Here is a 16,967-nt window from a genome sequence, read left to right on the forward strand (position 1 = left end):
CCCCCCCGCTCCCCCCCACCCGCATTTTAGGAGCTGCGTGACCCATTAGGCAAATGGGGCTGGCAGGTGGCCCAGCCGGAGCCCAAGGAGGCTTCCCTGTGCCCGGGGCAGGATCACGCCTCACCCTCGCCCACGCTCACGGAGCCGGCCTGGAGCACGGGGTGGGGCTGGATCCGTGCTCAGCCTGGCCTGGGAGAGCCTGACACAGCCCCCCGTGCCCTCCCACAATGGCACATGCAGTGCACACACTGCAAGCATGGAACACACGCAAAGCTTGCACACAGCACACATGCTCATGTCGGAGTACACGAGAGCTGCAAACTCCGAGCAGGTGAGTGTCGCCTGTGCCCGCACGTGCAGATTGCGAGCCCTGCCCACAGAGTGCATGTGGATGCAAAGCTGATCACGCACGCGTGTTTCATGGGCACTGCACAGCCAGGCCTCTGGCACACAGCAGAGGTGGCACACGCAGAGTGCATGCTTGCACACAGGTGGTATATGGTGCATACACATGGTGTCCACACATCACCTACACAACGCACACCCAGTTCACACACCAGGTGCACAGCACATCACACCTTGTGCATCACAAACACAGTACACACCTGGTTCATGCACCATGTACACAACTTGTGCACAGCTCACCCATGCCGGGTGCAAAGCGCCCATATGGCTCACTTGTATCATGTACACAGCACATGGCTTGTCCATCACATACACAGCACACACACAGCTCACACACGTCACTTACACAGCACACACGTGGCTCATGAATCACATGCATAGCACACACAAGGCTCACATGTATCACACACAACACACACATTTCACACACATCACGTACATAGCACACACACAGCTTGCACGCATCACACACAACACACACAGCTCACACGCATCACGTACATAGCACACATGCAGCTCACACGCATCACATATGCAGCACACACAGAACTCACCTGCACACAGCGCACGCACAGCTCATGCATCATGTACATAGCACACACACGGTTCACATGCATGACATATGCAGCACACACAGAGCTCACATACATCACACACAGCACACGCACAGCTCATGTATCACATACACAGCACACACACAGCTCATACACATTACACACACAACATATGCACAACTCACACATGTCACCTTCATGGCATACACACAGCTCCTGTGCATCACATCCACTGCACACACATGCACACATGTCCCGGACACTGCACACGCTCAGACAGGCAGCCACTGGCTCCCCCTGCTGCCCCCACTCCCCCCATAGTGCACCCCCTCCCCGCCTGGGGCTACAGGGAGCCCCGGAGCAGCGCCTGCCCCAGTAGCCGGGGGTGCAAAGCCAGCTCCCCCCCACCAACTCCCATGGCACCCCCGCCCTTCCCCCTCCTGCCTGCCGCGGCGGCCCACCCACGTCGGGCCCATGGATATGAATTTGAGCGCACGGGCGGGGGCTGGAGAAGCAGCCGCCCAGAGCCCAGGGCCTGCAGGGAGCCAGGCTTGCTCCCCCCTCACTGCACACAGCTGCCCCAGGCTGGACTGGGGGGTCTGGGGGGGCCGTGGCTGCCTTCAAACACCCCTGAGAGGCAGCAGCATCCGGCTGGGAGGACCCCAGAGCGGGAAGGGAGAGGCGGACAAATGGAAAGGGGGTGCCCAAGACGGATAGATGGGGGGGGTCCAGTAGACAGACAGACACACGGAGCTGGAGGGTGTGTGGATGGCCGGACAGACAAGCAGAGCCAAGGGGGGCAGCGGATGGGGGGCTGGATGGGGGGTTTCTGGGACCAATAGGCAGGGGGTAGGGGGTTTAAATGGAGATAGATAGATAGATAGATAGATAGATGAAGGGGTGCACAGACAGGCAGCTGGGGGGGGGGACACATGGACGGGGGTGCCCAAGCATGCCCAAGGGAGGAATGGCCAGACAGACAGGCTGCAGGGGTGTCTGTCCCAGGATGGAGGGACAGGCAGTGGGCAGACAGACAGCCTGAAGGGGTATCTGAACAGCTGGACAGGCCAGGGCAGGAATGGGGGGGTCTCTGGGGCCAGCAGGCACCCACAACTGTGAGCGTGGATAGGGGCAGCCCCCAGCATGGCCATGAGGCTGGGGACCAGGGAGGCCCTGTGATTCCTGGCTGGCATCAGGGCCTTCCTGGGGACACCTGCTCTGATCTGACCCTGGGGACCCGGTCACCGACCTGGACCCAGACAGGGCAGGGGCGGGGGTGATGGGGGGGGGTACTCTTGCTGGCCTGGCCAGGGCAGAGTTAACTAATGCAGGGGGATTAGCCCAGACCTGGCTGCGCTGTGGGGAGGGAGATGGGGACAGACAAGGGCGTCTGAACACGAGACAGACAACGGGGGCAAAGGAGGTGTGGGGGGGCCCCAGGCTAACAGACAGATGGACAGACAGACAGCGCTTCCATGATCAGGAGTTTCCCAGCATGTGCACATGCCTGCACATGCATGTGCTGTTCCCTGCTGAGGGTGCGGGGGCTCCCCATGCTGGCAGGTCCCTATAGGAGACACCCTCCCCCAGTGGTGCCTGGCCCCCCGCAAGGCTGGGATCCCAGGGACTCTGGCACATGCGTGTGCACACATGAAGGACCAACACACACACGGCTGCAGGTGGGGCAGGGGGAGGGGACCCCCCAGTGGCTCTCGCAGGGCAAACACGGGGCGAGTCCAGCCCCAGGAGCCCCCCAGAGGTGGGGAGCAGGCCCAGGCCCACCTGCCCCACAAAAGCACGCATGGGAGCTGGGCACATGCGTGTGCCACGGGAAGGACCGGGGGCCAAGGCGCAACACAGAGCCACACACACACAAGCAAAAACGCCTCCAATGCAGGGCAGGGGTGGGTAATGACGGGTGACAGGGGGCCTGCCTTTGCCCTGCCCCCCCTTTCCGTGCGGGGCACAGGCCATGCCCTCACCCCGGGCGCAGCAGAGGCGGGCGGGTTTTCCCAGGCCCGGATGCCTGGGTTCCCTCCTGTATCGTATCAGACCAAGCCCAGCATCACCGGGGGGGCTGCCCCACCCACTGTCCCTTCCCCCAGACCTGCCCCATCTCCCCCCCAGGGCAGTCCCTGGGGGTGGGTGCTGAACCCAGGAGTCTGGGCTTCCATCCTCCCACTCCTCTGCGGGCCTTGAAATCACCCTCAAGCCCCCACAAAGAGCCCCCCCAGATTCCCCCAAGCCGCCTCGGGACCCAAAGCAGCAAGAGCCACCTCCCTAGGGCAGCCCAATTAGCAGGGCTGAGTGAGGCCGATTAGCTAATTAATTAAAGCGGGCGGTGCCCGGATCTGGGGCAGGGCCCCCCCCGCCTGGCGCCAGACAGCTCTGGGGCTCCCGAGCGGCTCGTTAGGATGACGAGGGGAATGATCCTCTGTGGTGCTGGACCCAGGGCTCCCAGCTCAGTTGTGGGGGGCAAGCCTAGAGGCCAAGGCCAATGCCAGGGTGAGGGGCACCTAGCCAGGACCCAGGGGATTGGACTCAGCGCCGCAGCCCTCCCGAGAAGTCCCCAGCTCCCAGGCTGGGGTCTGGCATGGAGTGTGGGGGGGCAGGCCCCAATCCTGGGCGGGGTCTGGTGATGCCCGGGCGCGGCCGTGGCTCGTGGGGCCGGGCAGGGCGGGACAAACCCTGCCTGCGTCATGGGGCCTGGGAAGCGCCTGGGGCCTACGAGATCCCCAGCCTCACCCCAATGGGACGCAGTGCCAGGCCAGGGGCGGGGGGCCAGAGGGGCTGGGCAGTGGGCACCACAGGGCAAGGGGTGTCTTGGCAGTGCCCTGGGCCAAGCGGAGGGATGGAGAGAGCAGGCCTGACCCCAGGCATCACTGAACCCGTCAGCCCCTAGGACAGATGCTCTGCTAGTCCCAGTTCCAGCAGCATCTCCGGGCACGGGGGTGGGGTTCCCTTTGCAGCCCCCCCAGCACCGAACCCCCTGCCCCGGCCCGGTCCCCCAGTAACATCCCAGCAGCTCCCCCCTTCCCCGGGCAGCAGGGCAGGCATGGACCGGCAGCCTCAACTCTTGGTGGGGAAGTGCAAGGGTCTGTGTGCATGTATGTGTGTGTGTACATACAGATATCTCTGTGCGCGCGCGTGTGTGTGTGTGTGTGTGTGTGTGCAGGGAACTGTGTGCATATTTATATGTGTGTGTGTGCATGTGCAGTGTGTGCACATAGAAATGTGCATGCCTGCCTGCAGGGATGTGTGCCCACACACATGTGCATGTGTGCAGGGGTCTGTGTGTACATACACATAGGTGTATCTGTACATACACATGTGTGCATGCAGGGATCTGTGTACACATCTACATGCGTGCATGTGCACACATGCAGTGTGTACACATAGAGATGTGAGGGCCTGCATGCAGGGACATGTGCCCACACACACGCACATGTGTGCAGGGGTCTGCGCACTCATACATATGAGTGTGCACACATATCCACATGCATGTGTCTGCAAGCAGGGCCATGCGCACACAAATACCTTTGTGTGCATGTGTGGGGTGCACATGCAGGGATGTGTGCACACATACACATGCGTGTGTGCAGGGGGTGCATGCCCATGCACCCATGCACATCTGCAGAGATATGTGTACACACAGACACATGTGTGCCTGTGTGCAGGGGCCATGTGCCCACACACACAGGCATATGAGCTTGTACATGAGCATGTGTGCACATCGCATGTATGTGAACAGTCCCGTGTGTGCGCACGGGTGTGAGCAGGGGTGTGGGGGGTCCTTCCAAGCCGCTGCAAACACACGGGGCCCTCCCAGGCGGCCGCACACGGGGTCAGCGCCCCCTACCATGGGGCTCCCAGTGTCGGGCTCCAGGGAGCTGATGACTTTTCCAGGCCGAGGGGGGAGGGTTCCTGGGCTATTCCCGGAGCGGGGGGTCTCCCCCTTCATCTCCCCTGGGGCAGAAGAGCTGGGCAGGGGGAGCCTCCAGCTCCCCAGGACGGCTCGTGGCCCCTGTGGAACAAGTGTCACTCTCCAAATCCTCAGCATCACCCCCCTCTTCCCCCCCTCGGCCCACCCAGGAGCCTGGAGCCGAGACACGGCCTCCGGGCCAGCTCCGGCGAGGACTTTCCAAACTCTGGCCCCCCCTCGCCCCTGCACGCCTGTCACCGCGGTGCCCACAGACCAGGCATCCCCCAGCCGCCGTCCCGCCAGGCACCCGCGGGCACAGCCATGGGGACCCTCGCTCCTCTCCTGCTTCCTGGGGACAGGGTCTTGTGGCTTCCACCGAAACAGAAGACCGGGGGGGGGGACAAGACCCCCACGCACCCCCTGAAACTTTCCCCTGCAAAGACGCAGCAGCCAAGCCAAGCTCGTACCTCCAAGTGCCGGGGCCGGTCTGAGCCCCTCCTCGACCCCGGGGGTAACTCCAGTCTTCGGGGGCCACGAGGGTCTCCCCCAGCGCTGAACATCCAGGGAAAAGCCTTGCAAGGAGACGAGGGGCAGGGGGGGAACACCCCCCCGAGAGCCACCAGTCGCTGTGGCCTCCTGGCTCCCAAACCCAAATCGCCTCCAAACCCAAATCTTCGGATGAAGATGATGAATCAGATGAAGATTTTTTTTTTTCCTCTCCCCCCCTGGAAATCCAGCAAGAGAAAGTCCTGGGGGGGGGGACAAAGAGGGAGCCGGGAACTCCGGGCGCCTCGTCGCCACGCCGCGGCCCCGGTTATAAATATTCCTTCCCCGCGGCCGCCCCGGACCACCTCGGAGAAGGAAGTTTTGTTTTTCTTTCAAGAGAGAGAGAGAGAAAAAAAAACCCCTTTCCCGATGCTTTTCCACCCGGGAGAGCGGCTCCGGGCCCTGCTCCGGCGCTTTGAAGCCGGGGCTGGGCCAGGAGTGGGGACAAAACTTCACCCGCTCTTTCTGGGCTCTGCTGAAGCCGGTATGGGGGTGGCTTTGGGGGGGCGGGGGGCTTTGTCGTCCACCGCCCCCCCTCTACCCCTCTCTTTTTCCCCTTGCCCCCTTGCCGCTTGCTCAGCTGCGAGGTCTCCAGGGCCCAGGGGGAAGCGGGTGAAGGGAGCCCCTGAAATTAGAGGCACGCACCATGCCGGCCGTGGCGCTGGGAAAACCTGGGCTGGATCTCCATGCCCACGCCCACGCCTGCGGGGCACACGCGTGTGCACGCCCGCCCGGCCCCGGGAAGCAACGCCCGGCCTGGCCGGACCGGCTTCAGGGCCCCTTTGGGCTGGGGTTGGGCAGGGAATGAATCCCACCCCCTACTCCGGAGGTGCCAGGATCGAGGCCCCCCAGTGCAGGAGGGGTTTGGGGGATAGGGAGCAAGGGATGCGGGTGCCCGCCCCACCGTGTCCTAGGCTTGGGGGCCGCACATGCACGCAACATGCCCGCACACGCAGAGCACGGGCCATCCCACAGGCCATGGCCCTGCGCCAGGCCAGGACCTGGCGGCTTGGGGTTTGCCTGGCCAGGAGGCAGCTTCACGGGCTGCCGTGACCTCACGGGGCACTGCCGTGATGTCAGGCCTTGCTGCGATGAGGTCATACATCCATCAATACCCTCCTGACCCTCCGCGACACTCAGGGTCCCGCAGCCGACCCCCCCCCAGGGGCTCACCCTCTGCCCCTCTGCCCCCCAACAGTGGGCGCTGAGATGCTCCTGTTGTCATGCAGACAGGTTTCGGGCTGGGGGGGCACATGTGGCCTGGGGACATGGGTGGGATGGCCAGGAAGGGGGACCCAGGCATCCAGGCTCCCAGCACCTCCCCCCGGCTCTAACCACTGAACTCCACTGCAGAAGCCCAAACCCGCACTCCCAAGGGCAGGGACTGAACCAAGGTGCCCCGTCTTAGCCCCACCCCTTCGCTAACCACTCAACCCCCCCCCCTGCGGCTGAGCACTGAACCCAGGTGTCCGGGCTCCCAGCCCCTCTCTCCAGTCTGACCAATAGCCCCACCTCTCTTCTCCCCAGTCCCCTGCCTCCGCCCCCACCCTCAGCCCCGGCTCATGACATCACAACGTGGGCGGTGACATCACAGAGGCGCCAGTAGCCAAAGAGGGGGCTCCCCAAAGTTCTGCCCCCCCCTCCGGTGAGGCAGTCGCAGGGGGAAAGGCTGGCACTGAGTGCGGAGACCGCGCTCCTGGGTGCCCCCCACCCCTGGGCCCTGCAAGGAGAGGGGGCAGGGCTGGCAGCCAGGATTCCTAGGGTCTCTCCCCAGCTCCAGGTGCGCAGGGCACCCCCAGGGTATCCCCCGAGGGCTCCCACTTGCCCCCTTGGTGCCCAGCTGCCCCAGCCTGCCGCTGGCTCTGCCGGGGGCCGCCTCGTCAGCCTCTGGCATGACATCACTGCCCTGCATGACATCATCGCATGACATCACCCTGCGGGCCATCCAGATGCAATGCCTGGTGCCCTCTGCTGGACTCAGGGGGCACCACAGCTGCCTGCCCAGTCCCTCCCTGCCTTGTCCTCTGCCCAGGACTCCTGGGGTCCATCCCCGAGCCCGGAGCTTCTGGGCCTAGTCCCTGCTCCATGCCTTAGTTTCCTCCTCTGGGCCCCCACACCCTGGGCATCGTAGGGGGGACGCCCTGGGCTAGCCATTCTGGGCCCCTGGCCCTTGACCCCTGACCTTGCTGGTCCCCAGGCCTGAGGAGGGGGCTTCACACAGGGGATCGGCCCCCTCCCCACTCTGCCCTGGGAAGCTTCTTTAAGCATCATTAATTGCGCTGCCCCAATTAAGGGGGGTCACCTCTGCCTTCCCAGGACTCATCTCGCACAGGCGCCCGGGTGCGTGGGTCCCGTCGGGGCTGGGGCGACGCCAGGGCTGCGCAGACCCCCACTTCAGCTGGCACCTAGAGGCTGTAATGGGAGGACCTGGGCTGCCCTCAACCCCCGCAGCAGTGCCCTGATGACCCACCCGGCTGTTCTGTCCAGCTCCCCCCCGCCTCCAGGGGGTTTCCCAGCAAGCCAGCAGCCCCAGGAGTGGAGGGGAGGGGGCTGGGCAGGGATGCCCATGGCCCCCATGGACGCCAGCCTGGGGGGCTGTGAAGCGTGGCAGGAGCCCAAGTCCAGCGCCACGTCGCGGGCGCGGGGGGTAAAGGGTAAGCAAACAGCGGGCCTGTGGCAACATGGGCCAGGGATTGCGACTCCAGGCCCCCACCGTGCGGGATGGTTCATTCCCACCCCCCCAAACAGGCCCTTTGCCCCCCTGCCCCCAGGCACTTTCTCCTCAGCCCCAGGGACCTGGCACTGCCACAAGAGGCCAAGGGGAAACTGAGGCAGGAAGCAGTTACCCACTTGGGGTGGCCTCTGGGGAACCTGGCCTGACCTGGGACCACCCCCAAAAGGGGAACCATGTGTCCTGGCCCCTGCCATGCACACCCCCACTCCACGCTTGGGCGGGGGACCCAGGCATCCAGGCCAGTCCTGCAGTGTTGTCCCCCCCGACACACACACACACACACCCCCCCTTCCCGTACAGAGGTGGCCACGGGACCCAGGTGTCCTGGGAACTTTGCAATGGGGTAAAAGCCAGCTGGGCGCTGGCCGGTAATTCTGTGTTTATTTTCACCCTCAAGGCCGGCCCCCCCATGCCCCGCTGGCTGTTTGCCATGGTGACTGAATGCAGGGGAAAGGGCCCCTGGGGCCGTGCTGCTATTTCGGGGCCTGCGGGCTTTGCTTGCCATGGCCACAGGTGACATCACGGCCCCACTGGCACGAGGCGCTGGGGCGAAGGGCACATGTGGGGGGGGGGCATACGGGCCGGGCAGCAGCTGCACAACAGGGGCCCAGCCCCCCCTGCCCTGCTTGTGACCCTCACTCCAGACCCGCAGCCCCCGGCCCCTGCAGTCCAGGGCTCCCATTGGCAACCTGGGATTGGGGGTGGCATTAGGGGACATCTCCAGAAAAACCCCTGGTCTGCGGGAGAGTAGGGAGGGTTTGTGGGGGCACATGGACCTGGCCTGGCCTGGCCTGATCTCCGAGCTTCTTAGCTGGATCACGCTGGGCCAGGGCTTTCGCCTGCAGCCTCGTCACCTCCTGACACCCTCCCAGATGCCTTGGTTCTGCAGGCAGCCCTGCTCAGTGCCTCAGTTTCCCCTCCTGGCATGCACCTGTCCAGCCAGGGGGGGCTCCACAGGGCAGGGATCCCCACCCCCGGCCCTGCAGTGACTCTTGGGGCTGCTGGAGCCCCCACATGGGTGGGGCTGGGGAGGGCTGGGGCTGTTCCCCCCCCAGCCCCTGCCTCACAGGATCAGGCCCAGGCAGCAGCTGTGGGCATGTGTTGTAACTGGCCTAAGCAGCTTAGCCTGGTTTTGGCTTGAGCTGGGGCCGGGAAGCCAGGACCCCCCGCCACCCTGGGGGCCAAGACCCCCCCAACCCCCCACTCCGCTGGCCAAACCCCACACGCGAGTGGGCTGAGACAGGACACCGGGAGGGGGAGGGATGGACAGACTGGATGAGGGAGGGATGGACAGATGGATGGATACTGCCCCCCCCACCCCCCTCCTGCCCCTAATCCTGAGCTCCTGCGCTAAGAAAGTCCAAGCAGCTCGGTGGGGATTAATGTCTTAGTGCCCCACTCCCAGGGTTTGGGGTTAGTGTGTCAGCATGTCACCGAGTCACTGTGCCACACACTGCCCGCCCAGACCCCCTGCCTGGCATCGCTAGGGGGCAGCAGGGCAGGGGGCTGCGGGTCAGGAGTGAGGGGCACTGGTGGGGCTGGGGGATGCGGGCTGTGGGCCGGGTGTGAAGGGAATTTTCACTCTTCCCGAGCAGGTGCGTGGTGCGGGTCCTGCTGGGCTGTTCCCAGAAGGGGTGGGAGGGGTAGGAGCGGGCAGGAGCTGCAGTGTGGTCCCCGCATGCCCGCAGGGGCTGATGAAAGCTGCCCTTTGCCCCCCACGACCGGGCCGGGGCTGTAAGAGTGGCCAGGCCTCGGCCCCGGATAAAGCTTTGAGTTGGCGCTTGCACAACAGACCCCCAATGGCGCCAGGGCAGAGCAGGAGGGACCAGAGCCCCACACCAGGCACCCCAGGGACCCTGAGCAGAGGGCCAGAAGCCTTGGGCCGGGCTGGCAGAGGGCTGCAGGTTGGGAGTGAGGGGTACCAGCAGGGCTGGGGGCTACAAGTCAAGAGTGAGGTGCACCAGTGGGGCTGGGGGCTGCAGGTCAGGAGTAAGGGGCACCAGCAGGGCTGGGGGCTGGGGGTAGGAGTAAGGGGCACCGGTGTGGGGCCGTGCCATCAGCCCATCTCACTGCAGCGGACCCGATTCTGGAGACATAAACACATACACACACAGACCTGAGGCCTCGTTAGATGCTTCCACATCTTTATTAGCTCCACATAATAAAATAAATTAACCCTGCCCTATCTCCTACACCCCCAACACCAGGAGACCCAATAAAAGGTCAGGCCAGGCCTATGCCCAGTGCTGCCCCGGCCCCCCTGGCACAGTAAAGACCCCTTTTGACCAGCGATGCCACAGCAGTAACATTCCCTGGGCTGCAGGGACAGCACCAGCCAGGCCACAGCTGGGTCTCCGCAACCCCTTTCCACTCCCCTGCAGTCCCCCAACCCAGCTCTGGCCCCCCTAGTCCCGGGTACTGATGCCCTCTAGTCCCGCCAATACTGGGCCCACGTACCATGACCTCTGCCCCACTTGGCAGCCAGCCCCGGCCTCCTGTGGGGGTGGGGGTTGAAACCAGCAACCTGCCCCCCCACCACACTAGGAGCTGCGTTGCATCAGCTGTCTGTGCACTTGGCCCATCACAGGCACTGGGCACCCAGCACGGCCGGCAGGGACCCACAAGGCTCCCCCCACGCCAGAAGGTGGCAAGTCTGGCAGGCTCCCCCCATGCCCCATCCCCAGGGTCCGTGTCTATAGGGGGTCTGCAGGTGCCCCCATACCCGGGGGGCCACGTCTACAGGGGTCCTCATGTCCATAGTGGGGTTGAGTGTCTGTCGCAGTCCCCGTGTCCATAGTGGGTCCACCCCCCCGGAGGCCACGTGTCCGTGGTGGGTCCCCTCCGCCGGCCTAGCTGCACCCGCAGGCCTCCACAATCATGTCAGGGATGTCGGTCTTGACAATGTTGCTGCCGCGATCAAAGTAGAGCACGGAGAGCGGCCGGCGGTGTGTGGGCACGCAACACGCGTGGCCCGCCCCGGCAATGCTGTTGGCCTTGACCAGGTTGAGCACGGCGCTGTGGAAGGAGGCAGCCATGCCCGGGCTGCCGGCCACATGCAGCGGGCACTGCCCCACGCAGTAGTTGAGCTGGTAGCCCTCGGGCTTGATGATCCAGTCGTGCCAGCCAATGTTGCGGAAGTCCACGTAGTAGTCCTGCAGGCAGCACAGGGCCGAGTCGGGGGCGCAGCGCAGGCTGCGCTTACCCACCCGGCGCCCCCGCGCCCGCGCCTGTGCCCGGGCCACCACAAAGGGGCGGCGGGCAGGGCCAGGGCTCAGCAAGCGGGTACCGTCGGGGTGCGTGCAGCCGTGGCAGAGCAGCGCCAGGTGCAGGGAAGGCAGGCCGTGCAGCCCGGGCGGCAGGCTGAAGGTGAGCCAGCCCCCTGTTCCAGCCGCCAGGCGCCGGGTGCTCAGCGCCGTGCCATCAGGACCCATAACTTGCAGGGTGACGTTGGCACCGGGTGCCCGCAGTGGCAGCCACAGCTGGGCCTCCACGATCTCCACGTCGCGGGCCGGCGCTTGGGACAGCTCAAACCGCAGCTCCGGGACAAGGGTGCCCGTTGTATCTGGGGGTGGGGAGAGGGCAGAGGTAAGTGGGGGTAGAGCAGCATTGGTGCACCCGGGCTTGGTCCCAGCTCAGCCCCTGCCCCCCTCATCCTCTGAGGACATTAACTAACAAACAGGCAGGGAGGCAGAGCCCTAATCCCTGCAGCAGGCAGTGCAGGGGAGAGAGGGGAGCAGCAGGATGGGGTGTCCCGGGCATCAGGGATGGGGTTCTTGGTCCCTGCCCCGCTGGGGGTGACTGCAACCCTGTTATCCCAGGCAGGGATGAGCTGCAGAGGGGCCCACGTGTCCGGGTGCCTGGACCCTGACTTGTAGCTGGGGAATGAAACCCAGGCATCCTCTGGGGGCTCCCATTTCCCCCCTGCTGCCCCCAGGAGACTCCCTGCTTTCTTGGCTAAGACCTGGCGGAAGATGCTGTTCCCACATCCCGGGCAGCAGGGAGACCGGGAGGGTGTGGTGCCCGTGGGAGGGGGCAGAACGGAAGCCCTCACATCTGGGTACTAGGGAAGGAGGCAGCATCTCCCCCCACACCCTGCAGGGCATCCCAGACACTCCCAACCCCCTGCCCAACCCGGCCCCAGGCACCCGGTCTAGGACACCACCCCATCCCCTGGCACAGCACGGACCAGTCTCGGCGAAGCTGACGATCTCGTAGCCCTGGGCCTCAGCGGCGGGGCCGTCCCAGGCGGCGAAGGGGCCCAGCAGACCCTGGAGGCGGGCGCGACCTGGGTGCAGGCGGCGCAGGGCGCTGGCCACTGCGGCCCGGGGCACGGCCCGGGTCACATTGGGCCTCTCGCTCAGGTGCAGCCGGTCCAGCAGCTGCCGCTTGGCCAGCTCCAGCAGCGCAGGCCCCGGTGCTGGGGTGGGCACCCCGCACCCTGGGCACCCCATGGCCATGCCTCCTGGCCCCAGCCAAGCCAACAGCAGGATCAGGGCTGCAGCCCAGGACCAGTGCCCACAGCCTGGCACCATGCCCACACTCTGCCCCTCAGGCTCACACCCCGTCATGGGGCTGGAGGGGGCATGTGCCCCGAGCTGCACGTCCCACAGAGCCCGGCGCTGGACTTCCTGCCCTGCTGCGTGCTGCCACCTGTCACCCGCGGGGGCGGGCCCGGCCCTGCCCTGCCACCCACTGTGATTGGCCAGCTCAGCTGCCTGTCAGGGCAGTGTCCCGCACCTGCCTCCCCCCTTTGAGAGTGGGGGTGGGATGTGGCTGCATGATGCAAGAAGGGATAAGTGGGGAAGGCAAGGGGCACCAGGGCTCTAGGAGGGCACCCCCAGAGACTGCTCTGGGGACCCCCTCCCATCCCACAGGCATGTGCAATGGCAGGGCACAGGTGGCAAAGTTGGGGCCTGGTGGGACCGCACAGGAGCTGCTGTAGCTGGCAGCTCTGGGGGGCTCAAGGGTGTCCCCTGCTCGCTGGCCCCCTTGCACAGGGCTCCAGTTCCCCCGTTCCCCCGGCCCTGCCCCGCCTCCTCCTTATCACCCTGCTAATTAACCAGGCACTTTCACCACCCGTTCCACGCGGCCCCGTGGCATCACCGGGCCAAGGTCCCCGCCGCGCTGCACCCGATTGTGGCCTTTGCTTCCCTAGGGACACGGGCCCCCCGCAGCCTGGCCCTTCCCCCTGGCAGGGGTGGGGACTCTGGGTGTCTCCAGCTCAGCCCCCTCATGTCGGGCACGACCCCCCCATGCCCGCCTCTGTGCTATGCTGGCAGCCACATGAGTTTGGGGGGGTCTCAGGCTGAGCAGGGCTGGGGCTAGGGAGATCCCAGCAGCCGTGACCCCCTCCCCACTGCCCCCCTTGGACGGGGGAGCCTGTAGTGGGGTCTGGCAGAGACTGATCCTGCGAGGGGTGGGGGGAGCCAGGAGGCTGCAGGGGCAGGGTGGGCACCCCCCACACACAGGCACGCAGGCCCCACGCCCAGCTGCTGGATCCAGTGCTCCTCCTCACTGTTTGCCCCCCAGCCTGGGGCGGGGGAGAAGGGCAGGGGTCAGTACACTGCTGAGCATGGTCTTGATACAGCGCTGGACACCAGGATGTGCACCGGGTGCCCCCAGTCCCAACAGAACGTGGGGTGGGGGCCTCAGTCGTGGAGGGGCAGGGGGACGGTGATTCTGGGGGTGGTCCAGCTTCTGCCCCCCACAAGCAGCCTTGTGAGGACCCCACTAGTCTGCCAGATGATGCTAATCTGCCAGCAGCCCTCAGACCCAAGCGCCCCCACCCCCACCCCGAGCACCACAGCTGGGGCAGGACTAGAGCCTGGAGGGGCACAGGTCCATGGCAGAAGGGGAAGGGGCTGGCAGCCTGGATGCTCTGGGAGGGCAGGGGGTCTAATAACTTGGAGCAGCAGGTGGGGAGGGGAGGCTTAAAGTCAGGGCTTCTGGGTGCTGGGAGGGCAGCAGAGACCTGAGCTGCTGCGGGACCCCAGGGACTGTGTGGAGGAGGGGAGGCGCACTGCAGATGGATAGGTTCTGCCTTTGCTTGCCCCCTGGGGGAGTGGATCTTGTCCCGGGGGGTGGATTTTGGCCCAGGGTGGGGCTGCAAGCAGGGCAGCTCTATCATCCCCCACCCAGCTGCCAGGCTCCACCCCAGAAGCAGCTGCATCACAGCTGGGTGAAGGGTCCTTGTGACCAGGAGCCATGGGGAAGCAGCTGGCTCTAGGGGGGACCCTCCACCCCTGCATTTTTGGTTCCTCGCTCCTGCTTACATCAAAGCTCCTCCAACACCCATGGGCCCAGGCCCAGGCCCGCACCACTGTGCCATTAGTCACTTTGCACGTGAAGCTCATTAGGGCTATAAATACACCGCCATCTGCCTCGCGCCTGGGCCTGCGGGAGGCCTGGCTGTGCGTGGGCTCTGCAGCCGGGTGCCAAGAGGGTCTCAGCAGCCGCAGAGGGCAAGGGGGAGCTGGGCAAGGGCAAAGGCAAAGGCAGCCCCGCTCCCCCCACAAGGCTGGTGGCTAATGCCAGCTCAGCAAGAAGGCACCACCTCCACCCCTTGCAGCCTTTTGTAGCAGAAGGGGATGCTATGGGGGGAACTGAGGCACACAGGGTGGAGGGGGGGTATGCTTTGCCCCAGGTGAGAACCCAGTTGTCTTGCAGCCTAGTTCCTTGCCTTGTGCTGCCCCCCTGCCATTAGAGACCTAAGTGAAGAGCCCCCTCCCCTCCCCTCCTGGCAGTGAAATGCAGCCACCTCTGGGGTGCAGCACAGCGGCACCTAGCTGCAACCCCACAAACAAGCCTCTCGGGGGCAAAATGCCCGGGGATCCCCTGTGACCCTGGCCCCTGCTGCATGTGTCTGACCCCTCCCCCCAACCCAGGGTGTTTGCCGAGCAAACACCGACCGGGGGGGCGTCGACACGCAGGCACGGCCTTGGGGCTCAGACAGTATCGACCCCCGGGCATGGTGCCACCTGGGCACTGGGCCTCGGACAGGGCACGTGCTCCCCCACTGGCTGGCAGGTCCCCCCAGCCTCCAGCCCAGCACTTGGGGCTCCCCAGAGCTGAATGCATCAGGCTTCCCATCCTTGGCTCCCCATCTCTGATGTCATCCCTCAGTGGCTGCAATCCACCTGCCACTGTGATGTCATAGCCCTTGCAGCTGCCCCCCTGCCCAGGGCGCTGGGGAGAAGGCAGATTGCCCCCTTTGACAAGGAGGCAAAGGAGCCCTCCTTGCCCCCCAGCTGTGCAGTGCAGCCCCCACTCCTGCTGGAAACCTACTTGGCCCTCGTACCAACACGTGGCAGGAACCCAGGCGTCTGGGCCCGATTACATAACGGTGGCGGGACAACAAAGGGACCCTTGCCCCCGCGTCCCAGACACAGCCCAACCTCAGCCAGCACCTGCCCCGAGCAGATAATGGACAGCCCTGTGTCCCCTGCCCCGATTACCCCCCAGCGGGCGCTGCCCCCACGGCCAGGGGCTGGCACTGCCAGTGGACCAATGGATGGGGGGGTGTGAGCTGGGCCAGATACGGAGGGGCTGGGGGGGAGTGGGGGCTCTCTGGGTCTGGGGGTCTACTGTATTAGGTGCCCCGCAGCGAGGCCCTGCCCTGGGGAGCCCTAGTGTAGACGCAGTGCTGCCGCCCCCAGCAGGGATGACACTGGGCAGCTGAGCCCAGCCTGGAGGTGTCCTCTAGGCCCAGGACACCTGGGTCCCTGGGGCAGGGGGTGGTGAGCTGGGGGCACCGGATTGGCGTGTGGGTGGTCCAGAGCGGCGGAAAGGGGCGGGTAGATGAGAGGGGCATGTGGGGCAAAAGTGGAGCTGTCATGTGACTGGGGGATGGCAAGTGGGGGGGCTCATGCCCAGGCAGGGGATGGGTGAATGGGGGTGGGGAAGCCTGAGAGTTGGGGGTGCAATAGGGGCAGGTGCCCTGGGGGGCAGGGGGAGTCAGGGTGACTTGGGGGGCTGGGCACATGGGGTGGCCCCCCTTTAAAGAGCCAGACCCCATTTAAAGATCAGCCACACCCCTAATTTAAAGAGTCCCCTCATTTAAAGGGCCCACCCCCATATAGTCCTGGCCATTTAAAGGCTCAACCCACACATTTACAGTCTCCCCCATTTAAGGGGCCAGGCTCCCAGTCAGAGTTCCCCATTTCAAGGGCCACTCCCCATTTAAAGGGTAAGCCACCCCCCTAATTTAAAGGGCTCCCCAATTAAAGGGCCAGGCCTCATTTAAAAGACCACCACCTTTAAAGGACCAGCCATCCCCCTAACATAAAGGGTCCCCCCATTTAAAGGACCAGCCCAAATTAAGGGGCCAGCCCCCATTTAGCAACTCTCAAATTAAAGGGCGAGCCCTCATTTAGAGACCCCCCCACAAATTAAAGGACCAACCCTGTATTTAGAACCCTCCTAATGAAAGGGCCATCCCCCATTTAAAGAGCTTGCCCCATTTAAAGGGCCACCCCCCTTTCAAAGGCCATTTAAAGGACCCGCCATCCCCTAACATAAAGGGTCCCCCTATTTAAAGACCCCCCGAATTAATGGGCCAGCACCCATTTAGAAACCCCCAAATTAAAGGGCCAACCCCTATTTAGAGACCTCCCCCAAACTAAACGGACATCACCCCATTTACAGTCCCAAACTAAAGGGCCAGCCCCCATTTAGACCCCGCCCCCATTTCTTGTCCCCGCGGCTTACCCCCTCCAGGCCGCCAGGGGGCGCTGCGACGGAGGGGGAGATGGAGGGGCCGCTCTGGCTTGGCCGCGCGTCGGCCGGTTTCCCCTGGCAACGCGGTGCG

At 64.8% G+C, this 16,967-nt stretch overlaps 2 protein-coding genes across 2 annotated transcripts in view; both read right to left on the bottom strand.

Annotated features, from left to right (window-relative positions):
• The window catches only part of GLI1 (GLI family zinc finger 1), a 14,661-nt gene extending 8,584 nt beyond the window's left edge, over positions 1 to 6,077 (bottom strand). The window contains exon 1 of the mRNA XM_019531657.1: positions 5,349 to 6,077. The gene's annotated coding sequence lies outside the window, so the exon portion shown is untranslated. The remainder of the gene's footprint in view (positions 1 to 5,348) is intronic.
• A 4,241-nt stretch (positions 6,078 to 10,318) lies between these two features.
• LOC109307659 (inhibin beta C chain-like) lies at positions 10,319 to 12,772 on the bottom strand. Its single transcript, XM_019531670.1, has 2 exons — positions 12,348 to 12,772; positions 10,319 to 11,723 (listed from the first exon to the last, which is right to left on the bottom strand). Exons 1-2 carry the CDS (start codon positions 12,727 to 12,729, stop codon positions 11,011 to 11,013), a joined length of 1,095 nt encoding a protein of 364 aa, XP_019387215.1. The 5' UTR covers positions 12,730 to 12,772; the 3' UTR covers positions 10,319 to 11,010.
• Positions 12,773 to 16,967: the final 4,195 nt, after the last annotated feature.

Source organism: Crocodylus porosus, unplaced genomic scaffold (assembly GCF_001723895.1).
Source record: "Crocodylus porosus isolate Cpor-Errol unplaced genomic scaffold, CroPor_comp1, whole genome shotgun sequence".
NCBI classification, from domain to species: Eukaryota; Metazoa; Chordata; order Crocodylia; family Crocodylidae; genus Crocodylus; species Crocodylus porosus.

Bases quoted from the DNA above. Each gene is read 5' to 3' on its own strand.
- LOC109307659 (XM_019531670.1), bottom strand. From the start codon at position 12,729: ATGACGGGGTGTGAGCCTGAGGGGCAGAGTGTGGGCATGGTGCCAGGC. The intron at 11,724-12,347 runs GTCCGTGCTGTG...CCCCACCCCCAG, and splicing joins CGTCAGCTTCGCCGAGACTG to ATACAACGGGCACCCTTGTC.